The sequence below is a fragment of the Phocoena sinus genome, chromosome 15 (genome assembly GCF_008692025.1).
Source record: "Phocoena sinus isolate mPhoSin1 chromosome 15, mPhoSin1.pri, whole genome shotgun sequence".
In the NCBI taxonomy this organism is placed as follows: Eukaryota; Metazoa; Chordata; class Mammalia; order Artiodactyla; family Phocoenidae; genus Phocoena; species Phocoena sinus.
In genome coordinates this window covers 20,927,924-20,949,907 of record NC_045777.1, presented here as the reverse complement: position 1 = coordinate 20,949,907, position 21,984 = coordinate 20,927,924, and the positions used below count along the sequence as shown (strand labels likewise).

The window sequence follows — 21,984 nt, the reverse complement described above, 5'->3', positions numbered from 1 at the left end:
GAGGAAGGGGAGGAAACAGGGCCAGCAGGGGGCATGACTTTCCATGGAGGAGGTGCAAGCCTAGTGAGTGGGATGCAGCAGCCAGAGGCCGACCATGAGGATGCTTGGCATCAGGGATGGGGTGGGGTCTGCCTAGAACGGAGAGGCAACAGGAAGACAAACAGAGGAAGTGGTGGAGCTCAGGCTCGAGTCAGCCCCCGAGTTGCCACTCATTTGTCATGGGACCTCAAGCTAAGTGTTAACTTCCTGCCCCAGTGTCCTGTCTGCAACCTGCTCTAACAAGAAGGTTCTGGGATGACTGTTAGCGATCGTTGTCTTTATTATCATGTACTGAACAATGAACTATTGGCAGTGGTCTTGACCTTTCTTCTAGCTTTTTGTCAATGGCTTTCTTCACGCTAATATCTGCATCCATCTTGCACATCTCTTTGCTGCCCACCTTCCCTTCCCCGTGTCCTTGTTTGGCGCAATTTTAGCAAAGTGGTTAAGTGTTCAGCCTTTGGAGGTGTCCAGACCTGGGTTAAAATCCCAGCTCTGCCATTCTCAGACACGTGACCTTGTGCAAGTCATTTCACATGTTCAAGCCTTAGTCTCATTTTTCCCATTTGTAAATTGGGGTGATGATAGCAGGCAGTTAATTTATAATAGCAAGTCATTAGTCCTCATAACTGGCTTAGGAAGACTAATGGATTTGATAGACAAAGTGCTTGCTGTACAGTCAGTGCTGGATTGTAGAAAGGACACCAAAGGTGAAGGAAAGAGGAGTGAGGACTGGTCTCCTGGGTGGGAGGGTCATGATGGTGCCTGGGGCCCGGCCTGGAGGTGGGCTCAGGGACTCCTACGGTCCGCTGCCATGTCTGGCTGTATCGCCACTGGAGGCTTGGGGAGGGGTATGCGCGGCTTCATTTCTGTGCAAAATCCATGCCAGTTGCTTTTTAGTCCTCAAGTCACACTCTTTGTGTTGTGTCTGCAGGACTATGCACGTGTCCCCAGGGAGAGACCATGTCCCACCGTCCCAAAGCCCCCTTGAACAAGCAGCCTTGTGGGCCCCCAGAGCATTGCGCACTCCCTCCATTCCTTCCTGACTTTGTTCATTCACACAATAGATTTTTAAAAATAAAAATTGCATATATTTGGGCTTCCCTGGTGGCGCAGTGGTTGGGAATCCACCTGCCAATGCAGGGGACACGGGTTCGAGCCCTGGTCCGGGAAGATCCCACATGCCGTGGAGCAACTAATCCCGTGCGCCACAACTACGGAGCCTGCGCTCTAGAGCCCGTGAGCCACAACTACTGAGCCCACACGCCGCAACTACCAAAGCCCACGTGCCTAGAGCCCGCGCTCTGCAACAAGAGAAGCCACCGCAATGAGAAGCCCGCGCACCGCGACAAAGAGTAGCCCCCGCTCTCCGCAACTAGAGAAAGCCCGCGCGCAGCAAGGAAGACGCAACGCAGCCAAAGATAAATAAATAAAAATAAATTTAAAAAAATTGTACATATTTAAGGTACACAATGTGATGTTTATCTGATTAGTATAGTCAAGCTAATTAACATATCCATCTCCTCATCTAGTTACTTTTTCGTGGGGGAGATGTTGGTTAAAGGGTACGAAGTTGCCATTATGTAGGATGAATACATCTGTAGACCTAACGTGAAGCATGATGACTATAGTTAATAATGGTGCTGCACTGAGTACCAGAAATTTGCTAAGGGAGTAGATTTCAGGTGCTCTCACTGCAACAGATATTTCTTGACCCCCTGCTCTGAGCCAGCCTCCATGCTAGACACTGGGGATACCAGTCGATGGGGTTCCCCGCCCTCATGGAGCCCCCAAAGCTAAACAAATCACTATATAATTAATATATGCTAACTAATGACCCTATAATTATAAATTGCCGTAGGAGCTACTGTGAAGCAGAAATGCAGGGTATTATGGGAGAGAATAACTCAGGCAACTCGATTGAGATCACGGAAGGCCTCTCAGAGGAGGTGACATTTCAGCTGGAATTGGAAGGAAGAAGAGGAGTTTGCTGGCCCAAGTATGGGAAGAAAGAGGGCTCTAGATGCGGGAAACTGTGTGTAAAGGCCCTGAGGAGCTCAGTTTTTGTTTCGTTTTGCTTTAAGAAATGGAAGAAACCAGTGTGACTGAATTGGTGAGGGTTTCAGGGAGTGGGGTTTGGAGGGAGGGACAAAATAGGGGTGTGGAGGGTCAGAAACTAGATCTGACCTCCTAGGTCAGCACCTAGGTGGTAGTGGGAGGATGAGGCTTCATTCCTGGGTGTTGGGTGGGAAAGGAAGCGAGATGGGAAGGGAGGAGGGCTTGGTGAGTGGGTGTCCTGTGAACGTGATAGTGGAAGTCATGTGGCCAGGCGACAGCAGCTCAGCCCCAGGGCGCCCCCAGCGGATGTAGGTTGTCCAAGGTCCACCTCCAGTAAGCAGACACCTCTGCCTTGCTGTCCCTGATCCCCCAGGGCAGGAGCAGGGCCCACACCTGTGGTTGCACGTCACTCACCAGCCCGAGGTCAGGCGTTCTGCTCTGTGGGGTGGAGTGGGTCAGGTGGCAAAGAAAACACAAGCTTGTCAGCAGTGATTTCTCCCCAAAGGCAGCCGCCACCAGCTTCCTGCCGAGATGGGCCAGTTCAGCCTCGCTCGCTACAGCTGGAGATGGAGGGGAACAGATGGGCCTGCTTGGCCCAGATTCCAGCCAGATTGCCAGGGAGTTGTGGGTGGAGCGACAGGCTTGGCGCCAGGAGCAGGAATACATGAGGGGAGGGCGGGAGCCACCTCTTTGCCATCGCAGAGGGGTCTTGCCTTCACGGGGGGTGGTGGGGACATTGGCTGTGGCCTCACTGTGGTCCTTGGGCCAGCAGATGCTCGGAGCTCCCTGGAGAGAGATGACCTCTGTCTTTTAGGACCAGGCCAAGGGCTCTTGAGAAATGCAAGATATCCATGATTACATCTCCAGCACCCAGTACAGGATGGGACCAGGCAGGAGCTCAGTGGTTGTTTTTTATTTTTATTTATTTATTTTGCGGTACGTGGGCCTCTCACTGCTGTGGCCTCTCCCGTTGCTGAGCACAGGCTCCGGACGCGCAGGCTCAGCGGCCATGGCTCACGGGCCCAGCCGCTCTGTGGCATGTGGAATCTTCCCGGACTGGGGCACGAACCTGTGTCCCCTGCATCGGCAGGCGGACCCTCAACCACTGCACCACCAGGGAAGCCCTATTTTTAATATAAATGATAGTAGTATCTTTCGGGCATTGTCTTACTTAATCCTCACAGCATCCCCACAAAAAAGATGCTGTTGTGATCCCCATTTTACAGATGAGGACACTGAGGCACAGAGAGAAGGAATAACTTGCCTAAAGCCACAGCTAAAGAAATGTGTGAGGACAGAGGGTCACTTGGACAAACTGATGGGCAAACCTGGTGTTGGTGCTTTGGGGGCAGACCTGAGGGTGGGCAATCAGGAGAAGTGGTGGACATGCCCAGCTAGAGAGGAGAGCATGCCCTTCTTGTCTTTGTCCTCTCTGAGCCCCAGCCAACCCCTCAGATCCCCCTAAGCCAGTTACCTCCATTGTGCAAGGTGCTTGGAGAGCAAGAGAAGAGCCTGGAGGACTAGGAGCATAGGATGGCCAGGTCAGGTTGACCAGGCTGCACACTGCACAACTCCAGAGCTAGCCATTCCCATAGACTATGCTGAGAACAGTTTCCCCCGGAATTGTGCAAGGTGGTAGCCCTGTAGGTGGACCACACCATGCAGGACCGTGAAGACCAGGGTCATCAAATCTTTTCTGTAAAGGGCCAGATAGTAAATATTTTAGGCTGTGCGGGCCATACATCTCTGCTGTAAGTACTCAACTCTGGTGTTGTAGGGTAAAAGCATTCACGGGCAATATGTAAATCAATGAGTGCGGATGTGTTCCAAGAAATTTTAATTTATGGAAACAGGCTGCCTGCCAGATATGGCCCTTGCACCATAGTTTGCTGACCCCAGTGAAGGCCAAGGAAGGATTTTGAACTATTCTAAGAGCAATGTGGAACCACCAGAGGGTTTTAAGGAGGGAGTGAGAGAAGGCAACTTTGTGTTTAATTTGGCCCCTGAGATGTCTGACCATGACCCCGGGGCTGCCATGTTTCTTCTGTCCTGGTTGTGGATCCCTGAGCCCTTCTGTCTGCAAGAAGAGGCTTGGCCTGGGACTCGAGGGCCTCTGATGCTTGCAGAGCAGAGGTCACTCTGTCCACTCTCCTTTCCCCCTCCTCCCCATGCCAGCTCTCAGCCCGGCTCTGGTTACTCCAGCAATGCTGGTTCGCATTCCTGGCCTCAGGGACAGAACAGAGCAGCCTTGTGGCTAAGAGCCTGGGCTTAGAAATCAGAGGGTCTGATTTCCTCCACTCGGTTGCACGTGGCTGTGAGCTGCATTTCCCTGACCCTCTGTCTCCTGTTCTCCGTAAGAGGAATAATTAGACATGAACCCATGAAAGAAAGTGGTTCTGCATGTACCTGGGTGCATAGGAGGCGTCCAGTAAGAACACACTGTAGATAGAAGAATCATTTTTCTTGCTGAACCCCAGAGGCAGGAAAACCTGGCCAGGCCCTGGGTGGTGGGGTCTTTGCTCCAATGAGTTGTGTCCAGAGCCAGGCTCCCAGCTAAAGCGTTAGTAGAACCACGGAGGGGGCCTTGGCTCGTGACTATGGACAGCTCCTTCGAGATGAGGATGACTTGTCCCACCTCTTGGGCTGAAAATAACTGCCCAACATTGGAGTAATTACATGTCTTAGGCTCCCGTGCCACACGGAGAACACCCCGATAATTACTGCACACAAAGGATGCTTCTGGCATCTGATGCTCCATTTTTGCCTCAAAGAGTGTCTCCTGGACCAGAAGCCTGGTCCACCACCCACCCCCAAAGGAGAACCTTCCAGAAACCCATCCTGCACGGGGGCATCATGGTCACTTCCACTCTCCCAAAGGCCAGCTGTCAGGCCCAGGACAACCCCACCAGCCCGTGGACAGGCTGGGCCACAGTCTTCAGACATGGCCTTGAGGCTGAGAACAGCTACCGTCCATCCTGGTAGGAGGACCCTGCCGGCAGCACTGCATGCTCCAGATGCGAGCCATACGGGTCAGCACTACAGGGTGGTCTGCTGTGCTCGGAGATGGAGAAGCTGTGTACTTGGACTGAGCTAAGGGTCTGCCAATTAGGTCAGGGTCCTGGAAAGGTTGTTGAGGATTTACCATGTGCCGGGCCTTAAGGAAAGAGCAGGAAGTGCCAGGTCACTGTCCTGCCCTACAGAGGCAGACCCAAAGTCTACCATAATTACTCAAATTGTTACTTAATTACGGTTGTGATAAGGCTATACATGAGATGTATAGAAGTTCAGGGCATGCAGACCAGGGGGAGTGCCTTCGTCTGGAGAGTTTGAGGGGAGATGTACAGGATGAGTAGTGAGACAGGTGTGTGTGTGTGTGTGTGTGTGTGTGTGTGTGTGTGTGTGTGTTAGAGATGGATGCATGGATGTGGGTGGATAGATGGTTGGTGGATGGGTGGAAGACTGGATGGATGCTTGGATGAGGGTGGACGGGTGGATGGATGGGTGGATGGGTGGATGTATGGATGGATGATTGCGTCTTCCAGGCAATGGGAACAGGCTATGCAAAACTCAGAGGCCAAAGGAAGTATGGTGACTCCGTAGCTGACAAAAGACCATTGTGGAAGATGTTTGGAGTTTAAGAAGTGAGACTGGAGAGGTAGGTAGGTTAGGAGTCCTGTGTACAGCTGAGCAAGCTGTGCACTGCTCTGCCCTGGGCTGGGGGGTGCCAGTCTCACAGACCACAGTGTGAATGGTTCCCCCTGGAATTGTGCAAGATGGAGGTCTGCAGGCAGGGAACACATCGTGCAGACCTTCTATGACATAGTAAGAGTTTTGGACGTTGTTCCCAGAGCAACGGAGTGCCACAGAAGGGTTTTAGCTCTTGGCGATGGGGCTAATTTCCATGTATAATGCCCCAAAGCGGCACTGTCCAATAGAAATTTCTGTGAAGATGGAAATGTTCTATTTCTGCACTTTCTAATATGGTAGCCACCTGTGTCTGTTGACCACTTGAAATGTGGCCAGAGCGACTGAGAAAGTGAATTTTGAATTTTTATGAGTTAACATTTGAAAGCCATATGAGCTAGATGTGGCTAGTGGTTCCAGAGGACCTGACTGTATCTGGTATAAACTCCTGTCACTCTGACCCCCAGTAGCAATGAAAGCATCTAGGGCAAGTCTACCGGAGATGTCACCTCTTGCCAGGACGCTGGGTGGAGGCCTTAACCACCCCTTCACAGGGCCTCTGTTCACACTCAGGCCAAGGGTCACTGGGGCTTTGGGTCAGGGAGCTGGGACTAATGAAGACGGGCCCCCATCCCCGCTGCTCCAGAGATCTCATCTTCTTCCCCAAGCACCCGCTGGGGGTGCCGAGCAGGTATTCAGCCTGCAGAATGGATGGCCTTCCCTCCGCCCTTCACAGGTCACTCGAAGTTTGTTCCTCCACAGCAGAGGCAAAATCTAGGAGGAAACCACTGCGTCCTGCCCCATCGCGTGGGTGGTAGGGCTGTAGTGTGGAGATAGCACCACCAGCGGGCATCAGGGGCTGTGCAGTTTGGCTCGTGCTTTGAGGAAGGCAAACTGGGTGGGAGTGGGAGGGGCTCAGAGGGGCCAGGCCCAGCCTGCTTCTCCCATTTGCAGGACCCAGGCCTCAGTCCCTGGCATCATGAAGGCCTCACACACAAGCCAGCTTGTGTAGTCAAGTTCCTCCATTTGCTCTGCAAACGGCCACCCCTTGGTCACCCCTGCAGCATAGAGGTGTATTTTCCCACTGCATGTGGTCCACGCTTGGGAAGGTGGATCTGGGGAAGAGACCTGTGCAGCCCTACTTCGGGCTTTGGAGACATTTGAACAGGGAAGGGTAAGATGGGCCAGGAGAGGAACCAGGGCTTTAATGGACTCCATGGGTGCCTCACCCCATGGGAGCTGTGCAGCTGGAGGCTGGCCAAGATGGGTATCCTAAAGCTTGGAGGCCATGGCAGGGGCTCCTGCTGCTGGCTGGAAGGGGCCTGCAGGGCTGGTGGGTTCGCTCGTTTGATGTCGGTCTCCTGCTACCCAGGACTCTGAGCCACAGGAGGGCAGAGCCCATGTCTCGTGCTCCTTGGTGTATCCCAGCATCATTCTGCATGCTGGCATACAGTAGGTGCTTAATATGTGTGTACTGACTTAATGAATGAACGCACTGAAGACTCCCTGTGCTCTGGCCCAAGTTTCTGAGCAGGTGGACTTGAATATATTGATACGATGATGTACTACCAGTATGTGTGTGCTGACCCTCCCTCTTTCCCTTTGCCCTTGGGTCCAGGATGGGAACTAGGGCTTGAATGGGTTGGGGAGGATGGAGAAGGAGGGAGGGTCCCCTTGGAAAAGGGGAGGGAGTGGTCCTAAGCAAGAGGGATTGGAGTCTGTGGCTAGAGTTCACTTTGCCCTCCCACGCCCCAGCTCCCTCACCCCTCCCACCATCCCTGAACACACACACACACACACACACACACACATTAGACAAAGGTCTCAGGATGGAGGGCAGTTAAAGCCTCTGCTTTAAAACCTCAAGGCTCAATAGGGCCAAAGCAGGGACATTTGGCACCTATGGGTGCAGGGACCTGCAGTGTTAATCAAAATAACAACCTCCACAACAAGTGCAGATGCTCAAACCATGTGCCAGACACCATGCTAAGACCCTGCCACAGCTCCCCTCAGTTATTCCACATGATGTTCTGGTGAGGTGGGATTAACATCATCCCCATTTTATAGAAATAGAAAACTGAGGCACAGAGAGGGAAGTGTCTTTTTTTTATATATATATAAATTTATTTTTGTTTATTTATTTATTTTTGGCTGCATTGGGTCTTCGTTGCTCTGCATGGGCTTTCTCTAGTTGCGGCGAGCAGGGGCTACTCTTCATTGCAGTGCACGGGCTTCTCATTGCAGTGGCTTCTCTTGTTGCAGAGCACGAGCTCTAGGTGCACGGGCTTCAGTAGTTGCACACAGGTTCAGTAGCTGTGGCTCGTGGGCTCTAGAGCGCAGGCTCAGTAGTTGTGGCACACGGGCTTAGCTGCTCCGCAGCATGTGGGATCTTCCCAGACCAGGGCTCGAACCCGTGTCCCCTGCACCACCAGGGAAGACCCAGAGAGAAGTGTCTTGACTGAGGTTGCACAGCCAATAAAAACAGCATCTACATTTGAACCCAAGCCACTGGACACCAGAGTGTATGCTTTCAGTGACTAGAATGTTCTCCCTCTAGACAACAAATGTAAATCGCTTAGCTCTGTGCCTGGCGCACAGGAAGTGCTCAATAACCGTTAGCTCCTGTCATTATTATGCAGAGTAAGACAGGCAGTGCTGTTCACCTCTTGGAAATCCTGGACAAGAGATCTGTGTTCTGTGCCTCATTTTCCTCATCTGTGAAATGGGGAGGTTTTGACACTTACCTCTCACCCCTGTTGTAAGAAGTAAACAAGGACTGTTTGTGTCAGGACCTGGGGGAGAGCGGGGTCTTATCTGGGTCCCCCGCATCCCTGCACACATGAAGTGTGACAGGACAGTCACTCCTGTCCCCTCTGTTGCAGTGCGCTACTTCCTGAAGAATAAGGTCAGCCCTGATTTGTGCAAACGAGGATGGACTCACAGCCCTGCACCAGGTAAGGACCCGCTGGGGCCCCTGGTTCCACTGCTGTCCACCTGGACAGGTACCCCATCTCCCTGCTTTTTCCTGCCCAGAGCCCTCAGGGAGGAACGGGAGGGGAGCCGCAGCTACCACATCTGAAAGGCTCTTGTCTGCTTTGGAGACGAGTGTGTCTGTTACAGACACGCCCACAGAGCCCCATGCCCACATGCGTGGCACACACACAGCCTCCGCGGACAGGGAGCCTTTGTACGCTGCATCCTCACTGCCTGGCGAAGGGTTTGACAAACAAAGCAAGTTTGTCTGGAGCTTGACAGTTTTCCGAAGCATCATTTGTTCACACCCACCACAGGCATCCATCCACCCCCATGACAAAAGTGATTGACCAGGGGGCTTATGTGACCTTCCTCAGGTCACACAGCCACTGAACCTCTGGCCAGGAATCATGTGCTATCACATCCTCTTTAGGGCAACGAGATGGGCCCAGGCCCCTTTGGCTGGGGAGGGGCTGCTCTGGCTGTCATTTGTCACCTGGATGCTGCAGCAGCCCCCTATCTAGTCCCCAGCATTCAGCAGCGCTGCCACCTGATTCATCCTCCAAGCAGTGGCTGCAGGGATGCCAGACCAACATTTGCTGATGCTACTCAAAGTGCTCTGGTGTATTTCCATAACACTGGGGGTAAGGAACTCCCCTGTGCCCCTGCTGAGCCCACCATGTTTTCTGGCTGCCTGGCCTCCAGCCACTTGACTTTTCGGTCCCTTGCACACATGGTACTGCTCCCCGTCGCACTTCACGCAGCGCTCGGGTGCGTGCACAGCAAGAGCCTGAGGGCTCTGCTGTTATATCCATATCCTTTCTTCTGAGCATCCCTTTGTCATTTCATCCATTAGCATGACTGTTTAATGCTGGTCTCCCGTTACCCAGACTCTGCGCGGCACAAGAGCAGAGCCTGTGTCCCTTTCTCATCGGTGTATCCCAGTCTTACTCCCCATGCTGGCATACAGTAGGTGCTCAATATGTGTGTGCTGAGTTAACAAGTGAGCACGCTGAGCCTCCCTGTGCTCTGGACCAAGTTTTTGGTCAGGTGGACTTGAATGCAGCCTGGCGGGTGGGAGGCCAGGCAACTGGAACCCTGGGCTGGGGAGAGCCTCTCCATCTCCCTCTGAGGGCAGGAAGGGTGGGCAGAGACTGGCCATCCCCCTACCCATGAGCCCTGGGGACAAGTCTCCACCCTCAGCCATCAACCCAGGGGCTCCCCATGTGTCCTCTTGGCTTCTCTTCCTGTCCCGCAGGGCTTCATGCATCCACAAATTCTAGCTGTGTGACCTTGGGCAAGTTATTTAAGCTCTCTGTGCCTCACTTTCCTCATCTGTAAAAGAGGAATAACAAGTATCCATCTCGTTGGGTTGTTGTGAGGATTAAATAAATACACATAAAAACCCTATAAGCGTCACTTGACACTGGGTAAATATTAGTTATTATTATCATTAAAATTTGTCACATGTTCACTTCTCGGCAAAGCCACTTCACTTATGTGAAGTGTGGTTTGATCGTCACAGCAACTCTTTGAGATATTATTATCCCCATTTTACAGCTCAGGAAACTGAGTTCAGGGCAGCACTGTCCAATAGAACCTTTATGGTGATGGAATGTTCTGTGTAACCTCTAGCCCCACATGGCTATGGAGCCCCGGAAGTGTTGTTCTGAGGCTCAAATGAGGCAATGCATGGCTAGCAAGATGCGTGGCCCTAGTAACTCCTCAAAAAGCATTAGCTCTTATTATTGACAATGTGACATATTATTACTGCTCTTGCTGGGGCTGTTGTTATAGGTGTCATCATTATTGTCACTACTGCCCCAATACAAAGAAGGAGCACAGTAAGAAGAGCTTTCTGTGGGTTTTCTGCTCTTGGCAACGGGGAGCCTTTCAGAGGTTTGTAAACTGAGAGCAATGTGGCTGGATTAACAAAGAAGCTCTCTCTGGCTGAGGTGTGTGGAAGGAGAGTGACAGGGAAGCAGAGAGAGATGATGAAGCCTCAGCCAAGGCAGTGGGGATGGGGACAGCGATGCAGGAGATGGAATCCACACCTGGTGATAGATTGGACGTGGGATGTGACGGGGTGGGAGGAGTCATCCGATGCCAGGTGTCATTGCCCACCTTGGGGAATGCAGGAGAGGAGGCCGGCCCACTCCATCACGTACCAGCCCCCATTGCACTCCTGCATCCAGGTCCCAACCCAGCCCTTGCTCAGGTACAGACTGGCCCAGCCCATGGGCATGTTTTCTGCAGCCCTCAGGGTGGGATCTCTGGCCCTCCTGTCCCCCGATCCCAGGGGCTGGGCTGCTTCTCCTCCTATGGACCGGGCCATCCCAAACCCAAACCCATCTCCCGGTGACAGCCTGGGGACCCACGCCTTTCCCCGACGCCTCACTCTGGTGCCTTTGGGTGCCCTCTGCCGGCGTTGCTGTGTCACTGCATGGTTCTCCCGACTACCTGAGGCAGCACCCAGCTCCACTGGGTCATACATGCCCCTGCTGTACGGAGAGGTGCCCCCAGAGCCAGCCAACCCCAGATCGGCTGGTGCAGAAAGAGAACCTGGGTCCCTGGCACCATCTGTGCAAACGGCTGCTTCTTTCCCATCTGTCCCTCTGGCACTGGCCCCTGGTTCTGCTGAGAATAGGGGTGGAGGCCGTGGTGCCGCCCCATCTCCATCCCCATCCCCACACCCACCTGGGGCTGTGGGCTGCCACAGGTGCCCCTGCTCCTTCTGTTGGCATCCAGTCACCTCTCCACAGGCCTACGGTCACTTCTGTAGGTTGGACCACCATCATCTCTTACATGGGTGATTTCAGCATAGTTCCTCACCATGCCTCTTCTCCCCTGCAAAGCTTGTGATCGCAGTCTCCTCCACATGCAGCCAGAGGAGGGATTTTTTAAAAAGCAAGCTTGACTGTTCTGCTCCTCTGAGTATAACTCTGCAACATCTCCCATTGCACCAAGGGGTAAGCGCTTCCCTGGATGGGCAGTTCTGAGCACTTTGTCCCCTGCTGGCTTCTCCAGAGGTCACCTGGGATGCTTCCTGTAGTCTGTAAAGTGGTTTCCTGTCTTCTACTTCCTCTGTCCTCACTTTTCGCTGCTCATGGCCCTGGCGTGAGGCCCCTCTGTCCGCTTGGAATCTTTCACCCTCCGTCCCTGGAGTTTGGGAGCTCCAATGGCTGTTGGAGCCCTGCATCTCTCTGGGGGCTGCCCCACGTGTGGACAAGCAGAAGCACGGACACGGCTGTCTCCTGTTAGGGACTGTATTAGGACCCCTTAGAGCCTCACACAGAGCTTGGTTTTCAGGGGCGAGGCTTGGTTACTTGGGACTTCCCCAAGAACTAGCTTCTGGGTCAGAAATTCCTAAGTCAGAGATTCCAAACTGTGATCTAGGAGGTCACTGCTGTCAAGGGGGGTCTCCCCCATCCCCCCCCATCCCCACCCAACCAACACATGCCCCTGCTTCAGCCCGAGCAGCCCTGCTTGAATCGATTGGTTATCTAAGTTAGAGTTCTCCGTACAGTTTTGTTGGAAGGAAGCCTTCTGAAATTAAAAAGAAAAGGTTTTAAAGCCTCATTCCAAATTTCATCCCATTCCACCAACATTTGCAAAACATCTTATAGACGACTTTATTTTTAGATTGTCTTTGTATTTTTATCTCGTATATTATTAACTTACTCACAAGGAAACAGACTCAGAAAGGTTAAGTGGCTTGCCCAAAATCACACAGCATGTACGTAATGGAGCTGGATTCAAACTCAGGCAGCTTGGCTCTGCTGTCCTTCTTGTGGCCTCTCGACGGGGAACTTGGTGTGCCCTCGTCACGACCCAGGGCCCTGCCGGGAGCTGACCCTGCCTGTGTCCACCTTGCAGTGCTGCATTGACAACTTTGAGGAAATTGTCAAGTTGCTCCTTTCCCACGGTGCCAATGTGAACGCCAAGGACAACGAGCTGTGGACGCCCCTGCATGCCGCGGCCACCTGCGGCCACATCAACCTGGTGAAAATCCTCGTTCAGTAGTACGTGCCCCTCTCTCCCCCAAGAACAGCCTTCCCTCTGCCTTTGGTTTTTTCCAAGTTCTATTTTTTTTTTACTTTCATCTCCTCTCTCTCTTTTTTTTCTGTCTCGTTTGGTGCCTGCCACTCCTTCTCTTTTTCACCACATTCCCTTTCCATCCCTGTGTCTTCCTCTCTCGTTTTCTCTCCATCTCTGTCTCTTTCTTCCTTGGTATCACTCTGTCTTTTCCACTGTGTCTCTCTTAATTCTCTCTGTCTTTCCTTTCATTCTCTTTCTTTCTACCGATATTATTGGGTAAAATATACCTAACATAAAATTTACCATCCTTGGGACTTCCTTGGTGGTGCAGTAGTTAAGAATCCTCAGACCAATTCAGAGGACACGGGTTCGAGCCCTGGTCCAGGAAGATCCCACATGCTATGGAGCAACTAAGCCCATGGGCCACAACTACTGAGCCTGCGCGCCTAGAGCCTGTGCTCCTCAGCAAGAGAAGCCACCGCAGTGAGAAGCCCGCGCTCTGCAACGAAGAGTAGCCCCTGCTCGCCACAACTAGAGAAAGCCCACGTGCAGCAATGAAGACCCAATGCAGCCAAAAATAAATAAATAAATTTATTAAAAAAAAATTTACCATCCTTGTGTTACAGGCATACATCCCATTTGGTTACAGTGTATAATCCTTCCAATAGGCTGCTGAATTTGGTTTGCTGGTTTTTGTTTTTTGGGTTTTTTTTGGCTGTGTTGGGTCTTCACTGCTGGGAACAGGCTTTCCCTAGTTGGGGCGAGCGGGCGCTACTCTTCGTTGCGGTGTGCCGGCTTCTCATTGCAGTGGCTTCTCTTGTTGCGGAGCATGGGCTCTAGGTGTGTGGGCTTCAGTAATTGCAGGATACGAGCTCAGTAGTTGTGGCACACGGGCTCAGTAGTTGTGGCTAGCAGGCTTAGTTGCTCCGAGGCATGTAGGATCTTCCTGGACCAGGGAACGAACCTGTGTCCCCTACATTGGCAGGCAGGTTCTTAACCACAGCACCACCTGGGAAGTCCCTGCTAGTATTTTCTTAAGGACTTTTGCATCAGTGTTCATAAGGGATATCAGCCTGTAGTTTTCTTGTAGTGTCTTCGTCTGTCTTTGTATCATTTTCTTTTTTCAATCTCTTTTTCTCTGTCTGTCCCTATGAGCCTGAATTCATCTCCTCCATGCTTATGTGTCGTTGCCATTTTTGCTTTTCTTGCTATATAAAAAAAAAGCAAGCATACTTCCTTGGCTCTGCCCCCCCCAACCCCCGCCAAATCATGTCCACCTGCATTTCTCTGGGGCAGAATGTGCTTTGGGGGACACCACGTCACAATGCCTTTCCCAGGAATAAGGCCATTTCCCTCTATAGAGCTCTGACAGTCTTCTCCCATGCTGAAATTCCTTCTAGTCTGCTTAGTTTCTATAAACACACAGAAAAGGTACCATTAAATTTCAAGCGTATTTAATTGAATTCATCTAGTGATTGGAGGGCACTCAAGCTGGGCCAAGCCCTGTGCTGGGCACAGAGCACTCAGAGATGCTAAAGTCCTGAGGAACCACACAGGAAATCAGGTGATTTCAGTACCAGAGCCAAGACGGAGAGAGACCCATGGGTTGGGGTCCCAGGAGAACATCTGAGTGTAAGGATTCAGGAATAGTGGCCGAGTGCAGATGACCTTTGGCAGAGGTCTCAGCAGAGCAGCCAGGGCCCATCAGGCGGCTACTGGGGGGATAGAGATGCTGCCCTGGCTCAGAGAGGTGGAACAGCTTACCCAAGGGCACACAGGAGCTCAGAGAGGTCACAGTGGAGGGCTGTTAGGCCAAAGGACTGGCAGGCGGTCCATGCCCACACCTCCGATGAGAACCTGGGTGTGGTTAAGTCTACAGGAGCATCAGGTGACCACAGTCCAATCTGGGATGGTGCAAGAGGAGAAGGGAGTGGTGCCAGCCTGGTACAGTGGGTCTCCAGCACCCATGTGTACCAGAATCATGGGTTTAAAATACATAATCCTCAACCCCATCCACCCCGCCCCCCGAGAGACTCTGTTTCAGGAGGTCCAGAGTGGAACCCAGGAAGCTGCATTTTATTTCAGTGGTGCCCGGGTGATGCTGCCGCAGGGCATCCCAGAACCATGCACATAGGAACCAGTGGCCCAAAAGGCAGATTCTGCCATGGAGTCCCAAGGCTCTGTCCTGTCCCTATCCTGGTCAGCCTTTTGGGCAGGGACTTAGAGGAGGAGGTAAGGGATAGCTGAGGTTACAAGGAGAAGTGAAAAGAGCTGGCCCATGAAAGGGCCAGGTTTGAGTCTTGACCCTCCCACGTCCTGGCTGTGTGACCTCAGACAAGTGACTGAACCTGTCTGAGCCCTTGTTTCCCTTGCATGAGATGGGGCCAATAATACTGAACCAAGAAGACTGTTAACGAGGATTATATCAAATGATGAGTGTAAAGGGCTTAGATCAAGCCTGGCTCTAAGCAGATGCCCAGGAAGCAGTGCTGCTGCCATTAATGTTGTATTTTCTTATTTGACATCTGTGCCCAAGTGCCTGCCTGCTGGTTCAACAGAGCGGGAAGCTGGGGGAAGTCTGCTGGCACAGCTCTCCTGGGATTTTGGCCCCTTCCCACCTGGGGCCCCTGAGATCCTGGAGAGGCTGTCCTTGCTGGGCTGCACCATGGTCGGGTTGTGGAGGTTGGGGTGCATAGTGGGGTGGGAGTGAGAGGCTGGATGGTAGAGGCAACCAGACCAACCCTCTGCGCACAAAGCTGGCCCTCACCCTGGCCCTCTCTCTGCAGTGGGGCTGACTTGCTTGCTGTCAACTCTGATGGGAACATGCCCTATGACCTCTGCGAGGATGAGCCCACCCTGGATGTCATCGAGACGTGCATGGCATACCAGGGTAAGGGCGGGGCCGCCTGCGGTGAAGTGGGCTTAGTGCGGGGCTGCGGCTCTCTCACATCAATGCAGCTGAACAAGTTACCTAGCAATGTGCCTGTGCTCAGTGCTCAGGAACTGGGATAGGGCCCCACGATGGTTGTTACCCACGTGATGGGCAAGATGTGGACACAGAACAACCCTGGAAAACGTGCTGTGCACAAGGGGGGCGTTGCTCTCATCTGTGTCACCCCCCCACACACGGGTGGCCTCAGCTGGCCGGGTCTCTTCGTCAGCTGTGGTAATTTCAATTCAATAAACATTCACAATAAAGATATATTCCCATTTGGAAAAAATAATACAAAGTCAAGAACATTTGCGGCTGCCTTCTCTGTGCCAGGCACCACACGGGCTGCCAGGGACCCTGGATAAACAAGATGTGGGCTGTCCTCAGCTTACAAATGAGCTTCAGAGAGGAAATGAATGCAGCAGTCAGAGAGATCTGCCCACACTCGCCACCCCAGTGCATACCCCTGAAGGACCTCCTCTTTAGAAATAAATCTCAAATCCAGACCCTGGACTGCAGTCCAAGGTCCTGCCCGGGCTCTGCGCTTGTGTTTCTTCCCAGGTGGCTGCGGGAACTGCCCTTTTGGCCTGCCCGTCCCCTGGCCCTGGCACTTTCCTTGTTCACCTGCAGAACTTCCTAACCATTTCTGTGCCAATCTGGTGAATCTATGGACCCTTCTCAGAATAATATTTTTAAATGCAGTTATCAAAGCCATAGGATTATAAAGGAAACCACTTCTATTAAAGTAGAGCTCCCCAAATATTTTTAAATGTGTGAAATAGAAACGTTATTGATTCGTGAAACAATAAGATAACATGATATGAAAATACCTACAGTTTCTGTTGGTGACAGAGTCACAGGCACTGCCAGTTCTACTGTGAATTTGGCGTCCGTTCTAATGGAAGGAAATGCTACATTTCATTTAAAGGTTAATGAAAATAAACAGGTCATTCTTTTTCTCTTTCAAGTTTATAGACCTCCCCTGAATTCTATCTAAGAATGCTTGATCTCATGGACCTTTTTTTTCAGAGCAAATCACTCTCTCCTTAAATACCATTAGCAGCTGCTAGCAACACTTAAATTTTTAGCCAGAGATTCAGGCTTGAAAATGTGTTTCTGTGTCCCTCAACCTCGATTTATTCAGCTCTCCATTCAAAAGTTGTATGCTCAGTAATTCAGTCATTGCCGTAATAAAGATTCATTGAACATCGTGCCTGGTGCTGCAAACACAGCTGTAGACGAAATAGAAGAAATTAACAGAGACCTGGTCAAATGGAGTGGTCAGGGGAGACCAGCTGAGGAGGTGGTCCAGGCTGGACCTAAAGGATGAGATGGAGCCAGGTATTTGAGCAGTTGGAGGCAGGTAGGTGGATGGTAGGGGTGGAAGAACTGTGTGTGTAACAGTAATCAATGTTACTACAATGCCGACTGGGTACCAGGCAGGAATGGACCTTGTTTGTGGCCCAGCACGTGGTGTTTGTATTCACTGGGCCTGGGAGAAATGATCTCTGAGCATATCTATCTACCCCGTTGACTGGCAGACCCTCAGAGACAGGAGTCATGCCTCCCCAATCTTCCCCCCCTCCCCTCCCCACTGGGTTCTCTGCCTGGGAATGCTGACTCAATGCACCCTTGCCCACTGCAGGCATCACCCAAGAGAAAATCAATGAGAAGCGGGCAGCTCCTGAGCAGCAGATGATTTCGGACATTCACTGTATGATTGCAGCCGGCCAGGACCTTGACTGGATAGATGCCCAGGGTGCCACACTGGTGAGGAGAGGGGCCAGGCTGGATTGGGCTGGGGGGGGTCAGGACCAGAACCCAGACCAGCTAGAACTGAACTGGGCCAGTGCCGGTGGAGGCCAAGCCTATACAGTTGGGGCCTGTCCATGGCTTTGGACCTCCCCCACCTCTTGGGGCCAGGGGTGCCCCTGGAATGTGGGAAGTTAGTAGAGCGGGGCTCAGCCGCTTTGAGAAGCTGGGGCTGGGAGTCGGGAGCCCTGGATGGGAGGCTTGGCTCTGCCATCTGCCTCTTCTGTCTCTAAGTTTCTCCTTTACCTCAAGCTCCAGGTGTCTATCCTGAGTTCATTATTTCCGCCTCCTCCTGTGATGTCTCCTGCCTAAGGACTGGTACCCTGTTCGTCTGCTCACCCAGGCCATCTTGCTTTGCACTGTTCCCTCCCCTGCCTTAGTGTACCCTCTCCCACCCCAGTGCTTTGCCTCGCTGGCTGTCCCTGACGTTGCCGCAACAGCCTCTCCTCTGGGTTCCCTGACTTCAGAGGCCAGACACCCCCAGGCACCCATTCATCACTGGTTCACCCATCCATCCATCGGTTCTCCCACCCATCGACGTCCTCTATGCCGCATGCGGTACTAGACCCTGGAGATGGAGAACAATGGAACCTTCTCTCTCTCTCTAATCTGCCTCGTTAGCTCCACTCACCCTTTCGGCTCAAGTGTCAGTGACTTGGGAAACCTTCTTGATCTTTCCTCATAGGCTCTCATAGCATGATACAGCTCAGTATTGCGGAAGGTCTGCTTCTGCAGCCTCTAAACTGAAAATTGGAGCATGGCCTTGGAAGCCCACCCCACCACTCCCAACCTTGCCCATGGCTGGGCCCTGCCCTAGGCTTGTGGTCTGTGTGATCGTGAGGACTCAGGGGTTTCAGAATCTTCAGCTCACCAGGTAGAGCTCAGCAGTACCAAGTTCCCTCACCGTCCCTCAGGCCTGACCTGGTGGCCCAGGTGTGACAACTGGGCTTTTCCTACCTGTTCCTGAGCCCTACCCTCTGCCTCATGCCCTTTTCTTTTCTTTTTTATTTAATTTTAAAAATATTTATTTATTTTATAGTTAATTTACAATATTATATTAGTTTTGGGTGTATAACATAGCGTTTCAATATTTTTATCGATTATACTCCAGTTAAAGTTCTGACAACGCAATAGCCAATATTCCCTGTATTGTACAATATATCTTTGTTGCTTATTTATTTTATACATAATAGTTTGTGTCTCTCAAACCTCTACCCCATCTTGCCCCTCCCCCATCCCTCTCAATATTGGTGAGTCTGTTTCTGTTTTTTTATATACATTCATTTGTCTATTTTTTAGATTCCACATGTAAGTGATAACATATTTGTCTTTCTCTGTCTGACTTATGTCACTTAAGTGTAATACCCTCTAGGTCCATCCACATGGCTGCAAATGGCAGAATTTCATTCTTTTTTATGGCCGAGTAATATTCCATTGTCTATATATACCACACCTTCTTTATTTATTCATCTTTGATGGACACCTAGTTTGCTTCCATATCTTGGCAATTGTAAATAATGCTGCTATGAACACTGGGGTGCATGTATCTTTTCAAATCAGTGTTTTCATTTTCTTTGGATATATACGCAGCAGTGGAATTGCTGTATCAATGGTAGTTCCATTTTTAGGTTTATGCACCTCATGCCCTTTTCTATGAGCAAGGTCCCTGCTCAGATCACCTGCTCAGCCCAGAACTCAAGGACAGAGTCAGGTAGTTGGATTGAGCACTGCTGCATGAACGCTGTATGAAATCGTGGCCAGGCTGTATCAGGGAGTTGCCCACCGTAGCTGGAGCTCCTCTGGGTCTGTGGCTCAGTCCTCTAGACACAGGGGCCTGCTCCGCTTGGGCTAGCCTCATAAGTGGCTCACCCACATGGGCCGGGCACATACTAGGTCTCAGGTCTTCCCAGTAAAGTGGGGAGATGAATAGTACCTTCCTTAAGCATTGTTGGGAGGACTAAATGAGATTCTGCATGTAGGTGCTCAGCACAGAGTCTGTAAATGCTCAATAGATGCTAATGATTAACACATTATTATTATTAATATTAGCACTCTACTGTATATAAAATAGATAAACAACAAGGATCTGCTGTATAGCACAGGGAACTATATTCAATATCTTGCAATAACCTATAATGGAGAAGAATCTGAAAAAGAATATATATATATATATGTACGTATGTATAATTGAATGACTTTGCTGTACACCTGAAGCATTGTGAATCAACTGTACTTTAATAAAACAAAAAACCACCAATATTGCTCTCCCAGTCATACCTTTTTATTCCCAGCCATGTATGTGACCCCACAGCTTGTAATGTCTGGCTGTCCAGCTGTGTGTCATTCCCAACCACTGGCAAGCAGCAGATATTTATAAATCAGATAATGATACCAACTTTCACGTGTGCCTGTACCAGATCACACCCTGAGTTCTTCTACAAATTAAAAAATAAAGGAAAACCTCTATTTGCCAGAACCTTACAGCAACCTGACCCCAGGATGACGCAGCATCTGGCCATCAGGGCTCTGTTCTGAAGGCCATGCTTTCCTTGTCCCACTGGCTGGGGCTCTGTTGCCCCAGACCTTGGCCCCCCCGAGAGCCCTCTGATTTCCTCCCAGCCTGGCTTCTGCTGGCCTCCTTGGGCTCTCACCTGTCTCCCACCTTGTCTGGGCATTTGGTTTCTCTTTGCCTTGTCTCCTTCTCGCTCCTCCATCCATTCCCACAGTGCATCTTGTCATCACTTATGGCTCTCTCAGGATGTTCATCACTTACTGAGGGTTCGTCACGTGCTAAGTACTTTATGTGTTTTCTGGGAGATTGGGCAAGTGGACAACTGAGGTCTGCAAGGTGGTATCCATCACCAGAGGCCTTAAATGGTGCCAGGTAAGAGAGATGGGGCCTCAACATGAGCTTTCCCTTATTGGATGTATTGGGTATCTATTGCTGCATAATATACTAACACAATATGTAACATCTCAAAACAACAATAAATATTTATTATCTCACATCGTTTCTGTAGGTCAGGGAATTGGGAGCAGCTTAGCTGGGTGGCCCTGGCATGGAGTCTCTCATGAGGTTACAGTCAAGATGTCAGCCAGGGATGCAGTCATCTGAAGGCTTGACCGGGGCTGGAGGACTCACTTCCAAAGTGGCACATTCACACGGCTGCAAGTTAACACTGGCTGTCGGCAGGAGGCCTCAGTTTCTCATCTCTTAGGCTCTCTCCTTAGGGCTGCTTAAGGGTCCTCACAACATGATGGCTGCCTCCCTCTAGAGTGACTGATGCAAGAGAGCCTAAGGTGGAAGCAGCAATGACTTTTATAATCTCAGAAATCACACACCACCACTTCACCACATCCAATTTGTTTGAAGTGAGTCACTTGTTCTGGCCCACATATAAGGAGGGAAGCATTAAGCTTCATCTTTTTTTTTTTTAATTTAAAAAATTTTATTTTTGGCTGCACTGCGTGGCTTGTGGGATCTTAGTTCCCCGACCAGGGATTGAACCCAGGCCCTTGGCAGTGAAAGCGTGGAGTCCTAACCACTGGTCCACAGGGAATTCCCTAAGCTTCATCTTTTAAAGAGAGATGTGTCAAAGAATTTGTAGACATACTTTAAAACCACCCTATTGGACCTCTGAGACCCCTTCTACAGGGCTCGATGCAGAGCAGGGACTCAGTAAATGCTGTTGCCTTAACTATAGGGCTTGAAGACGGGAGAAAGGCTCGCCTGTCTGCCTTACCTTCTAGTTCCATGTTGCAGACTTACTAATGCTCTGTAACATGGCTGGTATTTCCACTGCATTCTATTCCATTCTGCTGGCCCCAAGTATGATCTGGGACTTGGGTCAGGGAACGGGCTCTCCTGCCTCCAAATGAGGGACCAGCCCCATGTGGAATGCTCACGTCCTTCCTCTCCTTCAGCTGCACATAGCTGGAGCCAATGGATACCTGCGGGCAGCCGAGCTCCTCCTGGACCACGGGGTGCGCGTGGATGTGAAGGACTGGGATGGCTGGGAACCCCTGCACGCGGCTGCCTTCTGGGGACAGGTAGTTGTCACCCACAGGGCTGTGAAGGAGGCCATCACAGGGTCAACCTGCTGTCCTTTGGGCTGGAAGTTGGTTCAAAAGAACACAAGACCCACTTAGGGTGTTGGCTACAGCTAGTATGTGGGACATGAAAAGACCTAGGGAGTTTGCAGAAATGATTGATGAGTTGTGTCCTAACAAGACGACAATCCAATTTGCTGGAAAATTCCCCACATTTCTGCCTTGAATAGTTTCTCCATTTGTCTCCCAGATAGAAATCTCGGTGGCTTTCACCATTCCTCTTTAAACACCTGACAGCTCTGGAGTTATAGCTGACTCCTTCTTCTGTCCCTTGGTATGGCCCAGACATGCTGGAGGAGGTGTCAAGCCAATTGCATTTGCCGGGATTCCTGGCTTTA

The 21,984-nt window shown here is 51.2% G+C and overlaps 1 protein-coding gene across 1 annotated transcript in view; it reads left to right on the top strand.

The window, feature by feature from the left end:
* Positions 1-21,984, top strand: part of PPP1R16B (protein phosphatase 1 regulatory subunit 16B) — a 102,819-nt gene that overhangs the window by 67,958 nt on the left and 12,877 nt on the right. Inside the window, 6 exon segments of the mRNA XM_032606568.1 lie at positions 8,664-8,704; positions 8,706-8,735; positions 12,631-12,776; positions 15,579-15,682; positions 17,370-17,494; positions 21,461-21,586. Coding sequence (XP_032462459.1) covers positions 8,664-8,704; positions 8,706-8,735; positions 12,631-12,776; positions 15,579-15,682; positions 17,370-17,494; positions 21,461-21,586 — 572 coding nt within the window.